The following is a 20701-nucleotide window of genomic DNA, read 5'->3' on the forward strand; positions in this document are numbered from 1 at the left end:
AGGCTAAGAACAATAAACCAAAAACATAGAAAAAATCTGAACCACTGTCACCATCAAGGAGTACAGGTGCTTACATATATTACAAAAAGTTGAAAGAAACTAATTCAGACAGTCAGTGATGAATACCTACAGGAGAAATATATGAAATTCAGTGGTGAGGGGAGGGTCTACGCACCACAGATCAGAGAAGAACTCCACAAAAAAAAACTAAATTCTGAGCAAGAGGTACTTTATTTAAACGTAAGACTTTTTCTCTTTTACACTTCCTTATGTTGTCTATATCATCTCACTTGACTTACATTTTGCACTACATGCACTTAAAACAAAATTTCTCTTAATTACTTTCTATTTTGGAACTCAATTGGTTTGAAGAAGAAAATAAATTTTTAGCATGTCAAAGTCCTTAATAATATCCCTTCCCTTTGCCCACTTTTCCAGTGCCACACACATCTTAAGCTCTTCATGAGGGCTGTTTGAACAAATAAAATCCTGATGAGTGAGTTCAGAAATATGTTGCGTTTTTCACACTTATTGATGTCTTAACTGAGCAGGGATAAACCAGCAAATACAGTGGAAACACAATTAACTGGACCGACTGTTGTTATAACTCATTTGAATAATCAAAATTCCAGACAATTGAATATACAAAGAAAAGTAAGTTTTGTACTATGAACTCTAGAAGGATAATCTGTGTCATCCACATATGGTTATCTTTTAGGTATCTTGTAATATGGTTATCTCCTCCCCCTCCCCTGTAGAGGTGGTATGCTCCTTTCTCATTTCAACATGTGAACTTTATTACTGAGATACTTACAGTTCAATGTGAATTCAAACCACAGTAGCATTTAAAACTCTGGATCTTAAGACTGAAAATCTTCAGGTTTATAATCAATATTGACCAAGTGAGCCACCAAGTCATTATGAAAATCAACTGCTCTACAAACAGAATGTAATTCACTGTGCCATTGGTTTCCAGTCAAAAATGTTTAAAGCTTGTTGCAGATATATTCTCCTGATTATTATGCTAAAAAAAATTATGTTACTTTACAATTCTAGTAGAAACTCCAGAAAATGTGTAATGGTGAGCTGTTCTCCACCCCCAATTTGGTTTGAAAACACTGGTACTTTAGTAGTGTGCACATATGAAAGCTGATGGTGGGGCCATGCATGATGGCAAGGAGCCATGTATCACATGATACTCCTGTCAATAGCATAATTCTGCAGTAGCTGCCTGTAGCATGCACATTGGGATGTGTGAAGAATATTTAGTTTGGATTCTCTGTTAGTTTAGGGGTGGTGAGCTTACTTAGCAACTATAGTATTCATTAGGGCAAATACGACAACTAATATGTTAAGAAGTGAATCAGGATATTTATAATGGCCACTGACTATGGCTTTCTCAAGAGTTAATATCTTTCCATTTGCAATATAATATTTTCAAAAAGATGGATTTTAAGCTAAAATTTTTATTTAGGTGTGCATTTCAACACATCTCTTTAGAAAACTGGGTAGGCTGTTTATGATCTTTGCTGTATCACACCACACCATTTGCAATATTATAATATGAAAAATATGGATTTTAAGCTAACACTTTTATTTAGGTATGCATTTCAATACATTTCTTGAGAAAACTGGCAAGACTGCTTATGGACTTTGCTGCACCACACCATAGAATGTAGTTAGAAAGAGAACTACTGTGATAAAGCCTTGGTTAAAAAGTCTCACTATCTGACAACAAATCTCATCACTAGTTCTGATTGAAGTATTGATTGTATACCTTGAGTTTTGCATTGGAATATGATGAGGGCGCGAGCGCGCACGCACGCACGCACGCACGCACACACACACACACACACACACACACACACACACACACACACAGCTGAATGCTCTGAAAGAAATTATTTCTATTTGACACACGTAGATGGCGAGACGTCTTCCCAAAAACAATGTGAGTTGATATTGTTTTTCATTGCATAAGCATACAGGGATTTACATTTCCACAATCTGTCACAAGATTGTACAAAGCTAACCAGAATCTTACCAAAGGTTATATATCCAATATTTTCTCCTACTCTGGCATCAGTGTTTTGGAGTTCAAGAGGTGGTTCTCTGTGACTGAACAGAACCTGGGGAGCTGTATGGCTTGCTCTTCTTCCTTCTTTAAATTCTTGCATAAACACTTTTCCAATTATGATATCATCTTCATCTTTAAATATTGTACTAAAGACAACGGTCACTCTATCAGCTTTTGCTTCAACATACCTGTAAGAAGACAATTACTTGTCACATATACTGCATAACTATTAACAAATTTTAAACTCATATTTTGTTACTATAAAAAAAGTAAGAACACAATAAATCTTGACACACTGCCTACAATAAAATTAGGTAGCAATCACTGATTCATCCATAAAGGTGTGGAAAACCAAGAAGTATCACAATAAATCTGATAAATGTGCCATGCCTTTGGACTTTTAGCATTTAATTTGTGTCACTTTGGCAGCTTACGAAGAAACTCAACTACTTTTGTTAGAGTTGAGCCATCCACTCAGTTATTCCTGTGCAGCCTATTTCATACTCCTCCCTGTAACCCCAAAGTTCATTAATGAAGCTCTTCTTTAATTTTTACTGTCTTATGTTCATTGGCTGCATGTCAAGTACAATGCACAAAAATTGGGCTAATTTCACAAGCATTACAGCTTGTGATTTTGCAGCCAGAGTCAGTTAAAATGCCAGTTTTTCGGGCATGGTACTGTGCCATATGTAATTAACTGTCACTGATGAAACCAATTTTCCAACCAGGGTTAGAGTGGCCTTCTAGTCTACCACATCCAGAAAACTTTCATTTTAACATTACAGTGTATTCCATAATACACTTTTGTTTGGTCTTTATGAAATATATTGGATCTAAAATATGTATATGAGAAGACCAGCAGTGCTCTTAACACACGTCAACAGCGTACTGTGGAATATGTTACTACAAAGCTTGGAAAATAGTAAATGTTGGAAAGAGACATCCACACATGGGTGTGAATGATGCATCGTACCTTACAGCTAACTACAAAAAGCACCCAGTTTGATCAAAATAGAGCCCATCCGTTTCCAACGACTGCCACTGTACTCCAAAGGCCTTTTTTACGGTAAATTTGTCTGACACATATGAGCTGCAGAAAAAAATATTGCAGCATACTGTGTTCTGACTACTGTGGCACAAGGGTTAAAGTTGCTAGCTGGCAACATGCAGATCACTGGTACGATTGCTGTCACTCGGAATTATTGATTATTTAACATCTGTGATTTCTGGATGGTTCTGGTACTCATTTATCATTGGTTTAGAATCAAAACCTCTTACCTCAAACATAAAACAAAAATATTTTTGTTGCATTATTAGGAAGAGAACCCAGTTTCTTAACTATTACTAAGCCAATGGAAAAAAAATGACCTTTGTGCTGTACTCTAGTGAGGAAAAAAAGAAACCACATATATTGTTAGGCAATCATATTAAGTGAGAAAACTATGCATAACTTTTCTGAGGTAAAAGGTTTCAATTATAAGCCAATGCTGTGCAATAGTGGAATTTGCTATAATACCCTACATATGTACAAACAGGACAACTCTGCTGAGAAAGACAGTTCACCCTTGTACTTTTGTGTATGCTGAATAAAAATGCTTTCAAGTGTGAAGTGTTGCTTCTTGTATATGACCCTGATTTCATAATCAATGGATACAAAAGCACCAGTGAATCACACAAACATCAGGCATATGTAATGGTGCAACTCAAATACAGGAGGGGTGTGGTCATGACACCAAAATGGAGTTTAACAGTGCTGAAAAATTATGCACAATTGCTACTTCTGTTTTCTGTACTAATTTCTTTCCGCCAGTGTGTCAAATTCAGTCATTAAATAAGTAACTTTGATTTTTGGTGATTTTAGCTGTACGGGCATTTTTAGAATACTAATACTGGAGACATCATTTGAGGCTATAAAGATTCTGTTCGTTGCTTCTCTAAACCAAACAATAAAAACAAGCCAAACTGTTTATATGAGGTGTGGCTATAAAATAATGGGACTGATGTTGTCACGGAGTAAATGCACTCGTGCAAACAAAAAACAGCTGCGAAGTGTGAAGCATTCTCAGTCATATGCAGCATCTCTGGGTCTATAGAGAAATCAGTGTGGTCATGGCCTTCATTTGTATAAGAGATAACACTTTGTTTTGCCAGAAAAATGAAAAGTGTAATATTAGAGCAAAAACGAAAGTGTAATAATAGAGCAACAAACTGTCATGAAGTTTCACATGGAACTTGGAAAAACTGCTACCGAAACCTAGCATTTACTACAAGAAGGGTATAGCTGTTTATAACATATGCAAGTTTTTGAGTGATTCAAAAATTTCCACAATGGCCAAGAAGATACTGAAGATGACACACACCCAGGACAGGACACCTTTCAATATCAAAAATGGATGAAAATACCAAAAAAGCAGGTAATCTGATTCAATATGACCAGTGGTCGAGTATTCAATTGATTGCTGAAACTGTTGTAATTGACAAAGAATGTATAACGCAAATTTTACATAATCAGTTTAACAAGGCAAAAATGTGTGCAAAACTGGTGCAGACAATTCTCACGACTAAACAAAAAGCAGCTCGTGAAAATGTTTGTACTGACACTTTCAATATTACTGAAAATGATCTTAATTTCTTGAAAGGAGTTATAACATGTGAGGAATCACAGTTTTTCACTTATGATCCTCAAACTAAGCACCAATCTAAGCTTTGGAAACGTCCAACTTCACAGAGAACACAAACAGTTTGAATGAGGAAATCAAGATTCAAAGGGATGATGATTGTTTTCTTCAATATTCAAGGAACTGTGTACCTTCACTGGGTACCTGAAGGTCAAACTATTAAATCAACAATAAATCGAGGTTCTTGATCAACTCTGCGAGAAAATAAGAAAAAAATGACCCAAATTGTGAAAAATAAGTCATGGGTTCTGCACCAAGACAACGCACCAGCTCATACTGCACTGTCTATTATGAAGTTTCTATGAAGTACAGCATCCCAGTATTAGACCACTGACCTTATTCACCTGACCTAGAACAACATGACATAACTATTCCTCAAGGTAAAACCTGCATTAAAAGGAATAAGATTTCATTTTCTCGATGCAGTGAAAGAAAAAGCAGCACACATCAAGGAGCTCACAGATGTAGGCTTCCAGCACTGTTTCCATTAACAGAAAATTTGAATGGAGCATTGCAGGTGTACAATAGGGAGTATAGTGAGGGTGGCAACAGGTAAATATATATGTATTTGAAATAAAGTGTTTTACAGCAATAGTTTTGTTGTTTTATAACCATACCTCATACATAACATTGCAAAATTATTTATAGCCTCTGAAGATGTCTCGTGCATTATAAGATGAAATGGTAGGCACAGGGCATGCCCTATACCACAGCCTAAATGACTAAAATCACCTACAGACTGATGGAGATGTGCAAATTCTGTTCAGGTAGTTACACTTTTTATTCACTACGGAGCACATTTCACACCGTTTTACCAGCTTTGCATTGAAGACTTTGTTGGAGGTTTTTCGAAAACTCTTCCAATGGCAAACTCTTGCACAAAGAATTCCACACACATTTTCCATGAATTGTGTTTCACATAACACTCATTGTTTTATCAAAGGCACGATTTTGTGCTACACTGAACTAGTCGCTGACTATGTTTGCTCAACTCAATTCAACATAATGATAAAATGTAGGAGATGCACATGTGCAGACATTTGATGGCCCGACTGGTGCATAAGAATTACAGTTTCCAGCATTTTCTGTGTTGAGCAGCTGTTCTGTTCATTCCCTCGATTCCAAGTCAGTCTTAGAAGAATTTTCTGGGCCAGTTTTATTTTGCTTTCCTTGCATGTTTTTCTGCAACTTACAAGGCCTCTTCAGCAACTCGACTAATGTCATGAAATTGCCTGACAGGTAGGATACAACCTGCTACATTCATCAGGCCTTCCTTTGTAGATATGCTGTCAGAACATCTTATCAGTGTGGCACCCCCCTCCCCCCCATTAGATACTGTGTCTGAGAGGTCAAATGAAAAGCATACCATGTTCAACTTTCCAGATGGTTCAGGATTCATTAGTATACTAACATCACTGCAGTTGTGGGCTGAGTCAACAGAGATGTTGCACTTCCAGAGTTAAAGTCAAAGTGCCTAACACCCTACATCACCTTAAAGAACACCTTCTGTGTATTCAAATGAAATGTTTCTATGTCATGCACAATATTCTTTAAATCAAATTACAGCTGTAAGCTAAATGTTGCAGTCTGACAATCTTAAAGATAATTTGCTTCACTTTCTAACCCATCAATAATAGCAAAACAATGTAGAAACATTTCCATGTAAGAGCTCTTAGTTGCACCAATATCAGAACAGTTTATGCTCAAGAGCTTCCTCACCCTACAATGGCCACTGTCCACTGTCAATCCACCTCTGGCTACCTCATACAAGCCACCATCCAACCAAATGACAACAGTACGGCACACCTCTGGCATATTTCTGCTCTCACATTGCTAAGCATAAAATTGTTTATTACTGTAGTTTGATTTTCCATGCAAAATAATGTAAATGAACTGACTGAAGACCATGCTTTAAGACAATAAACTTAGGCTGCTGTATATGCATCTATCAATCATCATTTTGCTATTTCAAACAATGGAAAATCCAGGATGGAACGTGACAATATTACGAGATGGAAAGTTGCTATTAACCATATAGCAAAATAATGTGAATAAACCCAATGAAGAAGATGCTTCAACACAATACACTTAGGCTGCTGTATATGTATCTATCAATCGTCATTTTGTTATTTCAAACAATGGAAAATCCAGGATGGAATGCGACAATATTACGAGATCGAAAGTTGTTATTCACCATATAGTGGAGATGCTGAGTCACATATAGGTACGACAAAAAGACACTCACAATTATAGCTTTCGGTCAGTAAGGCCTTCGTCAACAATAGACAGACATAGTGTGCTCTCTCTCTCTCTCTCTCTCTCACATACACACACACACACACACACACACACACACAAATGCAACTTACACACACAGTTGCAGTCTCAGGCAAGTGAAACCACACTGCGAGCAGCAGCACCAGCCGTGATGGGAGTGGCGAATGGGTGGGGGTAAGGAGGTGGCTGGAGTGGGGAGGGAGAGGAATAGTATGGTGGGGATGGTGGACAGTGAAGTGCTGAAAGGTTAAACTGATGGCAGGGGAGTGGAGGGGCAGGGGAGAGGGGGGGAGGGGGCGGAGGAAGTAGCAGAAAAGGAGAGAAATGAAAAGACTGGGTGTGGTTGCGGAATGACGGCTGTGTAGTGCTGGAATGGGAACAGGGAAGAGACTGGATGGGTGAGGACATTGACTAATGAAGGTAGAGGCCATGTGGATTACAGGAACGTAGAATGTATTGCAGTGAAAGTTACCACCTGTGCAATTCATAAAAGCTGGTGCTGGTGGGAAGGGTACCTATGGCACAGGCTGTGAAGCAGTCATTGAGATGAAGGATATCATGTTTGGCAGCATGTTCAGCAACAGGGTGGTCCACTTGTTTCTTGGCCACAGTTTGTCAGTGGCCACTCATGCGGATAGACAGCTTGTCGGTTGTCATGCCAATATAGAATGCAGCACAGTGGTTGCAGCTTAGCTTGTAGACCACCTGACTGGTTTCACAGGTACCCCTGTCTTTGATGGGATCGGTGATGTTTGTGACTGGACTGGAGTAGGTGATGGTGGGAGGATGTATGAGACAGGTCGTGCATCTAGGTCCATTACAGGGGTATGAGCCATGAGGTAAGGGTTGGGAGCAAGGGTTGTGTAGGGATGGACAGGTATAGTGTGTAGCTTCAGTGGACAGCAGAATACCATTGTGGGAGGGGTAGGAAGGGTAGTGGGCAGGGGAAATTTCTCATTTCAAGGCATGATGAGAGGTAGTCAAAACCCTGGCATAGTATGTAATTCAGTTGCTCCAGTCCTGGGTGGTACTGAGTTATAATGGGAATGCTCCTCTGTGACCAGATGATGAGACTTAGTGAGGTGGTGGGAGACAGGAAATATAAGGCATGGGAGATTTGTTTTTGTACAAGGTTGGGAGGATAATTATGATTGGTAAAGGCTTTGGTGAGATCCTAAGTATATTTCAAGAGGGACCGTTTGTCACTGCACATGCAATGACCAGGGGTGGCTAGGCTGCATGGAAGGGCTTTTGGTGTGGAATGGGTGACAGCTGTCAAAATGGAGGTATTGTTGATGGTTAGTAGGTTTTATATGGACGGAGGTACTGATATAGCCATCTTTGAGGTGGCGATCAACATCCACGAAGGTGGCTTGTTGGGTTGAGTAGGACCAGGTGAATCATATGAGGAGAAGTTGTTGAGGTTCTGGAGGAATGCGGATAGAGTGTCCACACCCTCGATCCAGATCGCAAAGATGTCATCAATGAATCTGAACCAGGTGAGGGATTTATGATTCTGGGTGTTTAGGAAGAATTCCTCTAGATGGCCCATGAATAGGTTGGCATACGATGGTGATATGCGGGTGCCCATAGCTGTACCGAGGATTTGTTTGTAGGTAATGCCTTCAAAGGAGAAGTAATTGTGGGTGAGGATATAGTTGGTCATGCTGACTAGGAAGGAGGTTGTTCGTTTGGAATGCATCGGGTGTTGGGGAAGGTAGTGTTACTATTTTCTTTTGAAACCCTATACTCAATGTTCGTTCTTCTTTCTCTTCTTTCCTGTGTTTCTCTTGGCACCTTACAAATCGCACTGCACACTCCACTTACTAGCCACAATGCATCAACAGTCTCGGCTGTGCACTACAGATGGCTACAAGATCACACTGATTGTTGGTGCAGCATCTTATGTCCCACATGAATCAGGCCGATATAATTAATCCTATACTTCCAAATTGATCACTCTCCCTGCATCATTTCCTGTATTTTTGCATGTTATCTCCCGCACCTCTCCCATGGCACATGATCTTATATCTCATCCTACGAACCCATCCCCACCCTCCCATACTTTCTCCATTCTATCCCAGTTCGCACCCACTAATTCCACCATCCAGTCACATCTGCCGTCCCTCTTCTTCACATTTACCCTTTACCCATATAAAGTTATTCTTTACCCTTGTGACTTTTCGCCACTTTTAGTGAGTTTTCTCGATCACTGACTCATGCAGATTTCAACTTGTTTTCCCCTTTTGCATCCATTTAATCCTTTTTGTGGATTTTCACACATATTTGGGTGTATTTTTGCGAAATTTTTCAGACATAATTCTACATTATTTATGTAATTTTTCACATTTTTCCACCACCATGGATCCTTGCTCCTCCCATCTGCATCAATACAGAAAAGTTTCCTTATCTCTAGCCAGATCCCGTCCCACATACTGTTCCTGCGTTGTTGCTTGGCTCAGGGAATCCCCCCCTAATGGCCTTACCGTCAAATTACCCATCTCTGGCTCCACCCCTCCTTCCACAATGACCTCCACCTGTTCAGACTCCACCAATCCATAGCCCTCACGAACATAGTTCTGCAAAACCGTATCAACCAAGCCCAAACCTCCTTGCAGTACCTTCTCTCCATCTGCAAAATTCTCCTACTATGCAATCCCAAATTCCTGGAACCCATAACTCAGATTAAAACTCTTGCCCTGCAGGAACTTGAGCAACATGCACAACACCATCTCAAAAAGCTCTCCATCCTGCTCACTTCCTACTCCTGCCTTGGAGTACCACTGTCCACCACCTCTACAACAACGTCCAAACCTCCCCCATGTTGCCTCATAGCTGACAAACCCTGTCTCGCAGACCTACTACACTTACCCTACCCTCCAAAACTCTCTCCCAGCACCACACAGTATCCAGAACCTAAAGAAAACCCGCAACACAGTCATGAACCTTTCCTTCAGAAACCTTAGCCCCACAGAAATATCAGTCCTTTCCAAAGGCCTCACCTTTTGCCCCACTGCCAAAATCAATCATGCAGGACTTGCTAAAGACCTTATCTCCTTCTACCAGTCCCTACAGTGGAAAACTTTTTTGCCATCAACCCTACAAATCAGACTCAACAAAAGACCAATATTGAACCTTGCCTAACTCAGTTCGCTCCTCCATCAACCGTGATCCATCCCCACTGCCTCCAAACCACTCCCTGTTAACTTTTGAGAATTTTTTAACCTCGAACGTTGCCTCACCATCTTTCCCCAAATCCCTCAACGTGCAAACTAACCTTACACCACAGAAAGAACCACAGTCCACCATCTAAAAACTCATCCTGACCTTATAATCATACCTGCAGACAAAGGCTCCACCACTGCTGTTTTGAACCGCAAGGGTTAGCTGGCGGAAGGACTCCACCAGCTGTCCGATACTTCCACTTACATAACCTTGCCACAGTGATCCCATTCCAGTAATCCAGCAGGATCTCCATTCACTACTCAAATACTTTGGCACATCCCAAAACCTCTCCCTAGAGTCCCTCTCTCTACTCACCCCAACCAGTCCCTGCAATCCTGCCTTCTACATGCTTCCTAAACTCAATAAGCCTAATCAGACAGGACACCCCATTGTGGCCAGTTACTGTGCCCCCACTGAGAGAATCTCTGCTCTTGTAGACCAACACCTTCAACCCATTACCCGGAATGTTCTCTCCTATATAAAGGATACCAACCATTTCCTCCATCGACTCCTCACCGTTCCTGTCACTTTACCACACAGTGCCCTGCTCATCACTATTGATGCCACCTCCCTGTACACTAACATCCCTAATGACCATGGCCTAACTTCCATTGAACACTACCTTTCCCAATAACTGATGGATTCCAGACCAACAACCTCCTTCCTAGTCACCATGACCAACCATATTCTCACCCACAATTACTTCTCCTTTGAAGGCATTACCTACAAACAAATCTGCATATGGCTATGAGCACCCACATGGCACCATTGTATGCCAACCTATTCCTGGGCCAGCTAGAGGAATTAGTCCTAAAAACCCAGGATACTAAACTCCTCACCTGGTTCAGATTCATTGATACCATCTCTGCTATCTGGATAGAAGGCGAGGACACCCTATCTACATTCCTCCACTCCAGGACCTCAACAACTTCTCCTCCATTTGCTTCACCTTGTCCTACCCAACCTAACAAGACACCTTCCTAGATGTTGACCTCCATCTCAAAGATCAGAACCTCCATCCATATCGAACCTACTAACCACCAGCAATACTTCCACTTCAACAGCTGCCACCCATTCCATACCAAGAAGGCTCTTCCGTACAGTCTAGCCACACGTGGTCATCACATCTGCAGTGACAAGCAGTCCTTTTCGAAATATACCGAGGGTCTCACTGAAGCCTTCACTGACCGTAATTATCCTCCCAACCATGTATAAAAACAAATCTCCCGTGCCTTATCTTTCCAGTCTCCCACAACCTCCCAAAGTCCCACTGTCAGGCCACAGAGGAGCATTCCCCTTTTAACTCAGCACCACCGAGGACTGGAGCAAGTGAATTACATTCTCCACCAGGATTTTGATTACCTCTAGTCATGCCCTGAAATGAGAAATGTCCTGCTTACTAATGTACCCACCTCTCCCACACTGGTATTCCGCCATCCACTGAACCTACACAATATACTCACCAATCCTTACACAACAACTGCTCCCAATCTCTTACCTCATGGCTCATACCCCTGTAATAGACCTAGATGCAAGACCTGTCCCATAAATCCTCCAACCACCACCTACTCCAGTCCAGTCACAAACATCACCTACCACATCAAAGGCAGGGCTACTACTTGTGAAACCAGTCATGTGGTCTAAAAGCTAAGCTGAAACCACTTTGATGCATTCTATGTAGGTATGACAACCAACAAGCTGTCTGTCCGCATGAATGGCCACTGGCAAACTTTGGCCAAGAAACAAGTGGTCCACCCTGTTGCTGAACACGCTGCCAAACATTATATACTTCATTTCAATGACTGCTTCATAGCCTGTGCCATATGTACTCTTCCCACAAACACCAGCTTTTCTGAATTGCGCAGGTGGGAAGTTTCCCTACAATATATCCCACGTTCCCGCAATCATCCTGGCCCCAACCTTCATTAGTCGCTGTCCTCAACCATCCAGCCCCTTCTCTGTCCCATTCCAGCACTACATAGCTGTTATTCCACCAACACACCCAGTCTTTTTATTTCTCTCCTTTTGCACTAATTCCCCTCCTCCCCCTTTCTCATCTGTGCCCTGCTCTCAGTCTAGCCTGAAGCACTTCACTGTTCACCACACCTATCATACTATCCCTCTCCGTCACCGCTGCAGCCTGCTGCTTACCCCCAACCAGTCGCCACTCCCATGGTGCAATGGTGCTGCTGCTGACAGTGTGATTTCAGTTGCGTGAGACTGCAGTCTGTGTGTGTGTGTGTGTGTGTGTGTGTGTGTGTGTGTGTGACAAGTGCCATCAGACAAATCATGTCAGCAAAGGATCTTATCATTTCAAGAAAGATAATTCTGGCATGAATGATTTTGTACAGGAAGTACTGATAATTGATGTATGGCATGAGCTGTGACTTTTAACCTTCGAGAAATATTTGCATTCAAGAGGCAAGGTTCATCATTATTCACAACTCCCTCCACCCACACCCTCTGCAAATATTTAAAATTGTGTCACTGCATGCAGACTTATACCTACATTACTACCTGCTTATTATCAGCTTTTTTGATGGGATATTCTGCTACTGCTCTGAAAGTTAATGGAAATGTTCCATGCAGGAAACTAGCAATAATTCCATAACAAATAGTGAAAATAAGTGACAGAAAAGCATCTCTGAACTAAAAAATAATAATAATTAGTGAGGTTTAACAAATTCCACCAGTCATCTGATTATTATGAAAAGCTGCTTTTTTTATCTTCAGAGCATTGCAGCACAACCTTAGCAATTCTGAGGGCTCCTTTATTTAATTCTGTTGAAGTAGTTTCCCATTACATTGGAGGGGGAGGAAATGGACAAACATACACTTTTAATATGCTTTTACAGGATGATTTCAGTCTATGGCTACTGTCACAGTAGTATGCGTAAGACATCTATAATGTGAACACACTCTCATTGCTGTAGTAGTAGTTAAGGCAGAAAGGAGCAGGTTTTTCACAAAGCAAAAGTTGGGAAAATTTTAATTTACTCAAAAAAATGACATTCGCCTGGCCAAAAAATTAAATTTGCTGTCTCACTGTCACTTACTACACAAGAATTGTTCAGTACATTTTATCAAAATTAGAAGGAAGTATCTAGGCAACTCAGTAGGATAATTCAGCTCCAGTCCTGGAATACTGTCAACTTTCACAGAGTTGTAAAATATTTTCCAGATAGCACTTTCTGTATACTTTTGAGACAATAGAAGTGATTTACTAATATTTGTCTTGCTATCTGAGTAAAAGGACTTTAATGGCATCCTATCCTGAATCATCACTTTGTAATGGTGTTAATTTGTGTCAAATACACATGAACCAAAGCACAAGTCTCATTAATGGTCAGTATTTACAAAACAGTGGAAGCAGTATTACAGTGGTCTGATACTTAACTCATTTAACTAGAACCCTTTTAGAGATTGTCTTGCCAGTTGCATAGTGGATGGTAATACTTATTACACAATTGTCTGTTGAACAACAATGAAATCTCTTGTCATTCTTTTGTCATTAGCAGTACATGAACTAAGGACTATGTTCAGTAACTCACATTAACCAAATTGATGCCAAATAAAAAGAGACAGTCTTTTTTTTTTTTTAATTGATCTGAAGGTGTATTTTGCAAACAATGATGCATGATTTAACTGTAATGTGATCAATGTTTAACCTGTCATTTAATATGTAAAAATATTATTTACAAAACAAGATGCATAATGAATCATCAAAGAGGCAAAAATAGTACTAAACCTGGCGAGACAGAGTGTGAAGCAAGCTGCATTAAGTAGCAGTATTTACAGTAACTACATCTTGTGTGAAAAATTGCAGCTATAATTTGTAAGTACATGTTTGACTAAACTACAACATAAATACATACTGCAACCACACAGGACAAAAATAGCCTTATTTTCTACCAGAACTTAATTGTAAAGGTGTCATGAAAGTTTATAGGCAGAATGAGTACTATGTTATTTTACTAATGACAGTATGGAAAACATGTAGCAAAGAAGAATTATCTCCTACAACAGTGAAGATCTTTGCTCACATTTGTGTTCAGCAATGACTGAGACAAGCAACACAGCAGCCAGAGCAATTCACAAATCATTCAGTATGTTGTCAGGAGATGGACTGAAAGCCAAATTGACATCACTCTTCGAGCCATATTCAATGCAATATGGAATACAACTTACTGTGGTAGAGGGTTGTAGCATATACATGTGGACAATTCCCATAAGAATATTCTGAGAGCCCAGAGGAGCCATTAGTGTGAAACTATCAGGAACTAAATTAAGATCAAACTGCAAGAACATGAGGAAATGCATAGAGAGACTGTCCATAGTTCAGTTTGGTTAACCTCTCACTGTTATTTTGGATTCTCTCTGTCTTTGGTACACTGCAAATCAAAACTTCCATTCACAATCGCTTTTTGCTTGTCTTAGCAAACCATCAGCAGCAACTGGATACATTATACTGACAACTGTTTGATCAGAACGCACAGGTGCTGAGTGAATGATGTGGGGTTACACTTTCCACCTGCTATGAATGACATTAGTGACAGCACTCTTGATCTACCACTGACTACCTAAGTAGAGTAGCATGGTGGCTTCATCATTTCTGATGAGCTCTACCTATTTTATCCTTCTCTGTAAGCCAGCATACCCTACGTACTGATGTGTGAAAAGGAAGACCTACCCTGGTATAATGGCTCATGTTTCCCTAAAAAACAACCAGAGAATTTTTTTTTCTTTTTTTGTGGTTTTAGGGTGCACAATTACAGTATTTATTAGCGCCCAGACTAAATTATGAATGCCCTGCGAGGCACAATGTTAAAACAGCAACTAAAAAGGACAACACTATAAGAGGCACATTAATAGGCAAGGGATTAAAAGAAAACAGCATAATCAAATGTCCTTAGACAGGTTTGTCAAGTGGATAAAACGAAAAACGTGAGCAGCTGCTCCTGGGTGATCTGCTAAAATTTCATTCAGAGTACATGGCAGGCCAAGATCAATGCGCTGTGTATTAAAAATCGGACAGGACGTTAAAATGTGGCGTACCGTCAGCACTTGCCCACATGGCCAGAATGGTGCTGGCACAGCCGTCAGCAGATGGCGGTGGCTGAACTGGCAGTGTCCAATTCGTAACCGGGCCAAAACGACCTCCTCCAGTCGAGAAGGGTGTGAAGCCATGGAGAGAGGTTTCAAGGCCTGAAGCTTGTTTTCAGTAAATGTAGACCGATTGGCATACCACAGCGATAAAATGCACTGACAAATGACCCTGCTAAAATCACATGAAGGCACACAACAAGAAGCTGTCCGAGGTTGGAGGACCGCAGCCTTGGCCGCGGCATCTGCAGCTTTGTTCCCAGGGATACCGACATGGCCAGGAACCCGCAGAAAGGTAATCAGAGAACAGTCGTCCGCCAGCTGCTGAAGAGAGCGTTGGATCCGGTGCACAAAAGGGTGAACCAGATACGGATCACTGAGGCTCTGGATGGCGCTCAGAGAATCAGAGCAGATGACATAAGCAGAATGTCGGTAGCGGCGGATGTAAAGAACAGCCTGATAGAGGGCAAATAGCTCAGCTGTGAAGACCGAACAATGGCCATGGAGCCGGTATCTGAAACTGTGTGCACCGTCAATAAAAGAACACCCGACACCATCATTGGTCTTAGAGCCAACTGTATAAATGAAGATCATATTAATGAACTTCGAACGAAGTTTGGCAAACCGCGATGAACGAAGTTCGACAAACCGCGACGAACGAAGTTCGACAAACCGCGAGCGGTATACTGAAGCTGGGGTAAGCTCCTTTGGGAGCGAGCTGAGGTGAAGGTGAATGCGAACCTGAGCCTGGAGCCAAGGTGGTGTTTGGCTCTTGCCCACCCTAAAGGTTGCAGGGAGTGAAAAATCAAGGTGCTGAAGGAGGTGATGAAAGCGAAGTCCAGGGGGTAGCAGGGCAGATACATAAAACCCATATTGATAGTCAAGAGTGTCATAAAAAAAGAACGATAAGACGCGTTGTTGGGCATTGATAATAGCCGACAGGCATACTGACAAAGCAGTATATCGCGCCGGTAGGTTAGTGGCAATTCACCGGCTTCAGGAGGAAGATTCTCGATGGGACTAGTATAGAACGCTCTGATCGCAAGACGTAACCCCCGATGTTGTATAGAGTTAAGGCGGCGTAAGATGGACGGCTGTCCAGAGGAGTATACAATGCTCCCATAATCCAGCTTTGAGTGGACAATCGACCGATTTAGGCGAAGTAGGATGGTTCGATCCGCTCCCCACGCCGTACCGCTGAGAACACGAAGGACATTTAGGGAATGGGTACAACGGGCAGCCAAATAAGACACATGTGGAGACCAGCTAAGTTTCCTGCCAAATGTAAGACCTAAAAATCTTGTTGACTCCACGAATGGGAGAGCAACGAGACCGAGATGTAAAGACGGTGGGAGAAACTCTTTGTAGTGCCAGAAGTTAATACAGACCATCTTCTAGGCAGAATTATGGAAGCCACTGGCGACACTCCAGGAGAAAAGATGGTCAAAACAACGCTCCAGGAAACATTTACACTGTGCGCTGCAGTAGATGGAAAAATCACCCATGAAAAGGGAGCCTGATACATCAGCTGGGAGGCAATCCATTATTGGATTGATCGCTATGGCGAAGAGAGCGACGCTCAAAACTGAGCCCTGTGGCACGCCATTTTCCTGGCGAAAGGCGTCAGACAGGACAGAACCCACACATACCCTGAACTGTCGATCCATTAAAAACGCACGAATAAAAAGAGGGAGGAGGCCGCGAAGGCCCCATTTATGCATGGTGTGGAGAATGCCCGCCCTCCAACAGGTGTCATAAGCCTTCTCCAAATCAAAGAACACAGCCACTGTCTGGCGCTTCCGCAAGAAGTTATTCATAATGAAGGTCGACAAGGTAACCAGATGGTCAACAACAGAGTGGTGCCTACGAAATCCACATTGTACACTGGTAAGTAGGTGTCGAGATTCAAGCAGCCAAACCAAACGAGAGTTAACCATTTGTTCCATCACCTTACAGACACAGCTGGTAAGGAAAATGGGTCGATAACTGGAAGGCAAGTGCTTGTCCTTCCCCGGCTTAGGAATCGGGACAACAATAGATTCGCGACAGCATGTGGGAACATGACCCTCAATCCAGATGCGATTATAAGTATGAAGAAGAAAACCTTTACCCGCAGGAGAAAGGTTCTTCAGCATCTGAATATGAATAGAATTATGCCCGGAGCGGAGGACCGTGACCGGGCAAGTGCACTTACAAGTTCCCGCATGGTGAATGGGGCATCATAACTTTCATGATTCGAGGAGCGGAAGTTAGGTGGACTTGCCTCCTCTGCCTGTTTTCGGGGGAGGAAGGCAGGGTGGTAATGAGTGGAGCTCGAAACCTCTGTGAAAAATCGACCGAAGGCATTGGAGACATCCTCAGGGGCCACAGGGACGTCATCCGCAACCGTCAAGCCAGAAACTGATGAGTGGACCTTAGTGCCAGATAGCCGGCACAGGCTACCCCAAACAACAGAAGAGGGAGTAAAACTATTGAAGGAGCTTGTGAAAGCAGCCCAGCTGGCTTTCTTGCTTTCTTTAATAACACAACGACACTGTGCATGTAATCGTTTATAATTAATACAATTCGCCATTGTAGGGTGGCGTTTAAAGGTGCGTAAAGCACATCGACCAGCATGTAAAGCGTCTCTACATGCTGCGGTCCACAAGGGGACCGGTACAAGACATGGAGAAGAAGTAGAATGAGGGATGGAATATTCAGCAGCAGTGAGAATGACTTCCGTGAGGTGTGCGACCTGACTATTGCAGCTTGCGTAGTTTTGATCCTGAAATGTCGCCCTGAAAGAGAAGAGCCTCCAGTCTGCTTTGGAGATGTTCCAACTAGTTGAGCATGGAGATGGGGTATGATGCAGGAGATGGATAACACAAGGGAAGTGATCGCTCGAATACGTATCAGAAAGAGCGTAACACTCAAACCTGCGTGCAAGTTGGGTAGTAGATATAGAGAGGTCTAAATGGGAATAGGTGTGAATTGTGTCCGAAAGAAAAGTAGGGGCGCCAGTATTGAGGCAGACAAGATTGAGGTGGTTGAAAAGGTCTGCTAACAGGGAGCCTCTCAGGCAGGATGCTGGAGAGCCCCAAAGGGGATGGTGGGCATTGAAGTCTCCAGTCAACAAAAATGGTGCAGATAGTTGAGCAATAATGTGCATCATGTCTGTCCTAGTAATGGCAGACGACGATGGAGTGTAAACGGTACAAATGAAAAATGTGAAAGTGGGGAGAGTAATTCGGACGGCAACTGCCTGCAGATCGGTGTGCAATGTGATGGTATCGTAGTAGATATCATCCCGGACCAGCAACATAACCCCTCCATGAGCCAGAATAACTGCCACAGGGGGTAGGTCAAAACACACAGAGGCATAGTGTGCCAAGTCAATTCGATCGCATGGGCGTAGCTTCGTTTCCTGGGGAGCTACTACAAGCAAGCGTAGCAGCAACTTTAAGTTCTCTCAGTTGGAGCGAATGCCGCGAATATTCCAATGAAGAAGTGCCATCGTGAGAAGAAAAAGAAAAAGGAGAAGCAAGAAGGGGTCACCTCGAAGGCCGCTGAGGGCCTGGCTTCAAGCGAGCTGCTGCCGCTATCAATAGGCGGAGAGTCATCGTCCATTTTTTCAATAGGTTCGTTGGCCACCATGTTAAGATGGCCGGGAGGGGGAGCTTCCTCCGCCGGTGAACGGCCAGGCGAAACGGATGACGCCCTGGGGTGGCAACTGCTGGGTGGCGCTGGAGAAGTAACGTTCCGTGGCGGAGAAGGAGAGCTTTGCTTCCTATGAGCCTTCTTGGAAGGTCGTTTAGTCGAAGTACTGGTCGATGGCTGGGAGTTCGGGGTATGTAAGAAGTCTTCACGGGACAGTTCCTTCTTGAAAGCCCTTGCATCCGACTTCTGGGTCTTAGTCTTGGCAGAAGCTGATGAAGGTGCTTGTGTCTTAGGGGTGATGGGAGGAAGAGGAGACGTTGACCGGGCGAATGGACGACCGTAGCGCTAAAGGTCAGATCGCATGTCTGCTTCGACACCTTCCTGGTAGGCCGAGGAGAGGTGGGCGAGAACAGTACTGTATTTTCCCGCTGGGAGCAGCGTGGGCTTCCTAATAGCAGATAGCTTGCAAGCAGCCGAGGTGGACACATTCCCTTTGACCCGAATTACCTGTATACATAGTTCATCCTTGTAGATGGGACAGTCGCGGGAGGACGCTGCATGGTCACCCTGACAGTTCACGCAACGAGGATACGGAGGTGGACAGTCACCCTCATGGGCGTCCCTGCCTCAAGTGACGCATTTAGCCGCATTAGAACAAGACTGGCGGGTGTGATTAAAACACTGACACTGGTAGCAGCTCGTAGGTGTCGGGACATAGGGGCAAACAGAAATAACCTCATAGCCCGCTTTGATGCGCGACGGCAACTGAACACTACCAAAGGTCAAGAAAAGTGTCCGGGTCGGAACAAAGTCATTGTCGACCTTTTTCATGACCCTATGGACAGCCGTCACGCCCTGCTCAGCAAGGAAAGACTGAATCTCCTCGTCAGTCAATCCGTCGAGTGATCTAGTAGATACCACACCATGCGACGAATTGAAAGTGCGGTGAGCCTCCACCGAGACAGGGAACATGTACAGGAGTGTGGCCCGAGGGAGTTTTTGTGCCTGAGGGAGTTTTTGTGCCTGAAAGGCACTCTCAGTTTTCAACAACAAGGTGCCGTTACGCATCCTGGTACAAGACTTGACAGGTCCGGCTATGGCACCTACGCCCTTCTGAATAACGAAAGGGTTTACAGATGAAAAATCCTTTCCGTCCTCAGATCTAGAAACTACGAGGAACTTTGGGGCAGGCGGTAGTACTTTAGTCACTGGTGGCTGGTCAAGTTTCCGTTTTTGGGCATAAGTTGAGAAAGAAGAAGAAGAGAAATCCATTGCGGTTGAATCCCCCATGATTGCCAGCGTCTCCGATGGTGCGCTCCTTCCTTGTGGGGACCCTCTCAGAGGGCGCTCCCGCCTTAGGTGAATGTTTACACCTCAGGTCACACCTCCCGAGAAACGGACGGAGGGACCAATCGGCATGGTTGGAAGGTTTCAGCTCAGGCAATCACCCCTCCCTGGGCCTGGCCTTAAGGCAAGGTAAAAAGTAAGGAAGACAGTGAGAGAGGGAGAAGGACAAAGAAAGGAAACAAACAAAGGAAGGAAGAAACCAGAATAAGCGAGAAACCAAAATGACCACAAATGTAAGTTGTTGAACTGTCCGTCTCCGGATGCAGGCACGAACTACCCCCTTGAGGGGGAGGGACTCCTTTTAGTCACCACTTACGACAAGAAGGAATACCTTGGGCCTATTCTTACCCCAGACCCG

The 20701-nt window shown here is 43.0% G+C and overlaps 1 protein-coding gene across 1 annotated transcript in view; it reads right to left on the bottom strand.

The window, feature by feature from the left end:
* Positions 1 to 20701, bottom strand: part of LOC126162049 (probable actin-related protein 2/3 complex subunit 2) — a 60534-nt gene that overhangs the window by 11756 nt on the left and 28077 nt on the right. Inside the window, exon 5 of the mRNA XM_049918290.1 lies at positions 2045 to 2265. Coding sequence (XP_049774247.1) covers positions 2045 to 2265 — 221 coding nt within the window. The remainder of the gene's footprint in view (positions 1 to 2044; positions 2266 to 20701) is intronic.

Source organism: Schistocerca cancellata, chromosome 2, assembly GCF_023864275.1.
Source record: "Schistocerca cancellata isolate TAMUIC-IGC-003103 chromosome 2, iqSchCanc2.1, whole genome shotgun sequence".
In the NCBI taxonomy this organism is placed as follows: Eukaryota; Metazoa; Arthropoda; class Insecta; order Orthoptera; family Acrididae; genus Schistocerca; species Schistocerca cancellata.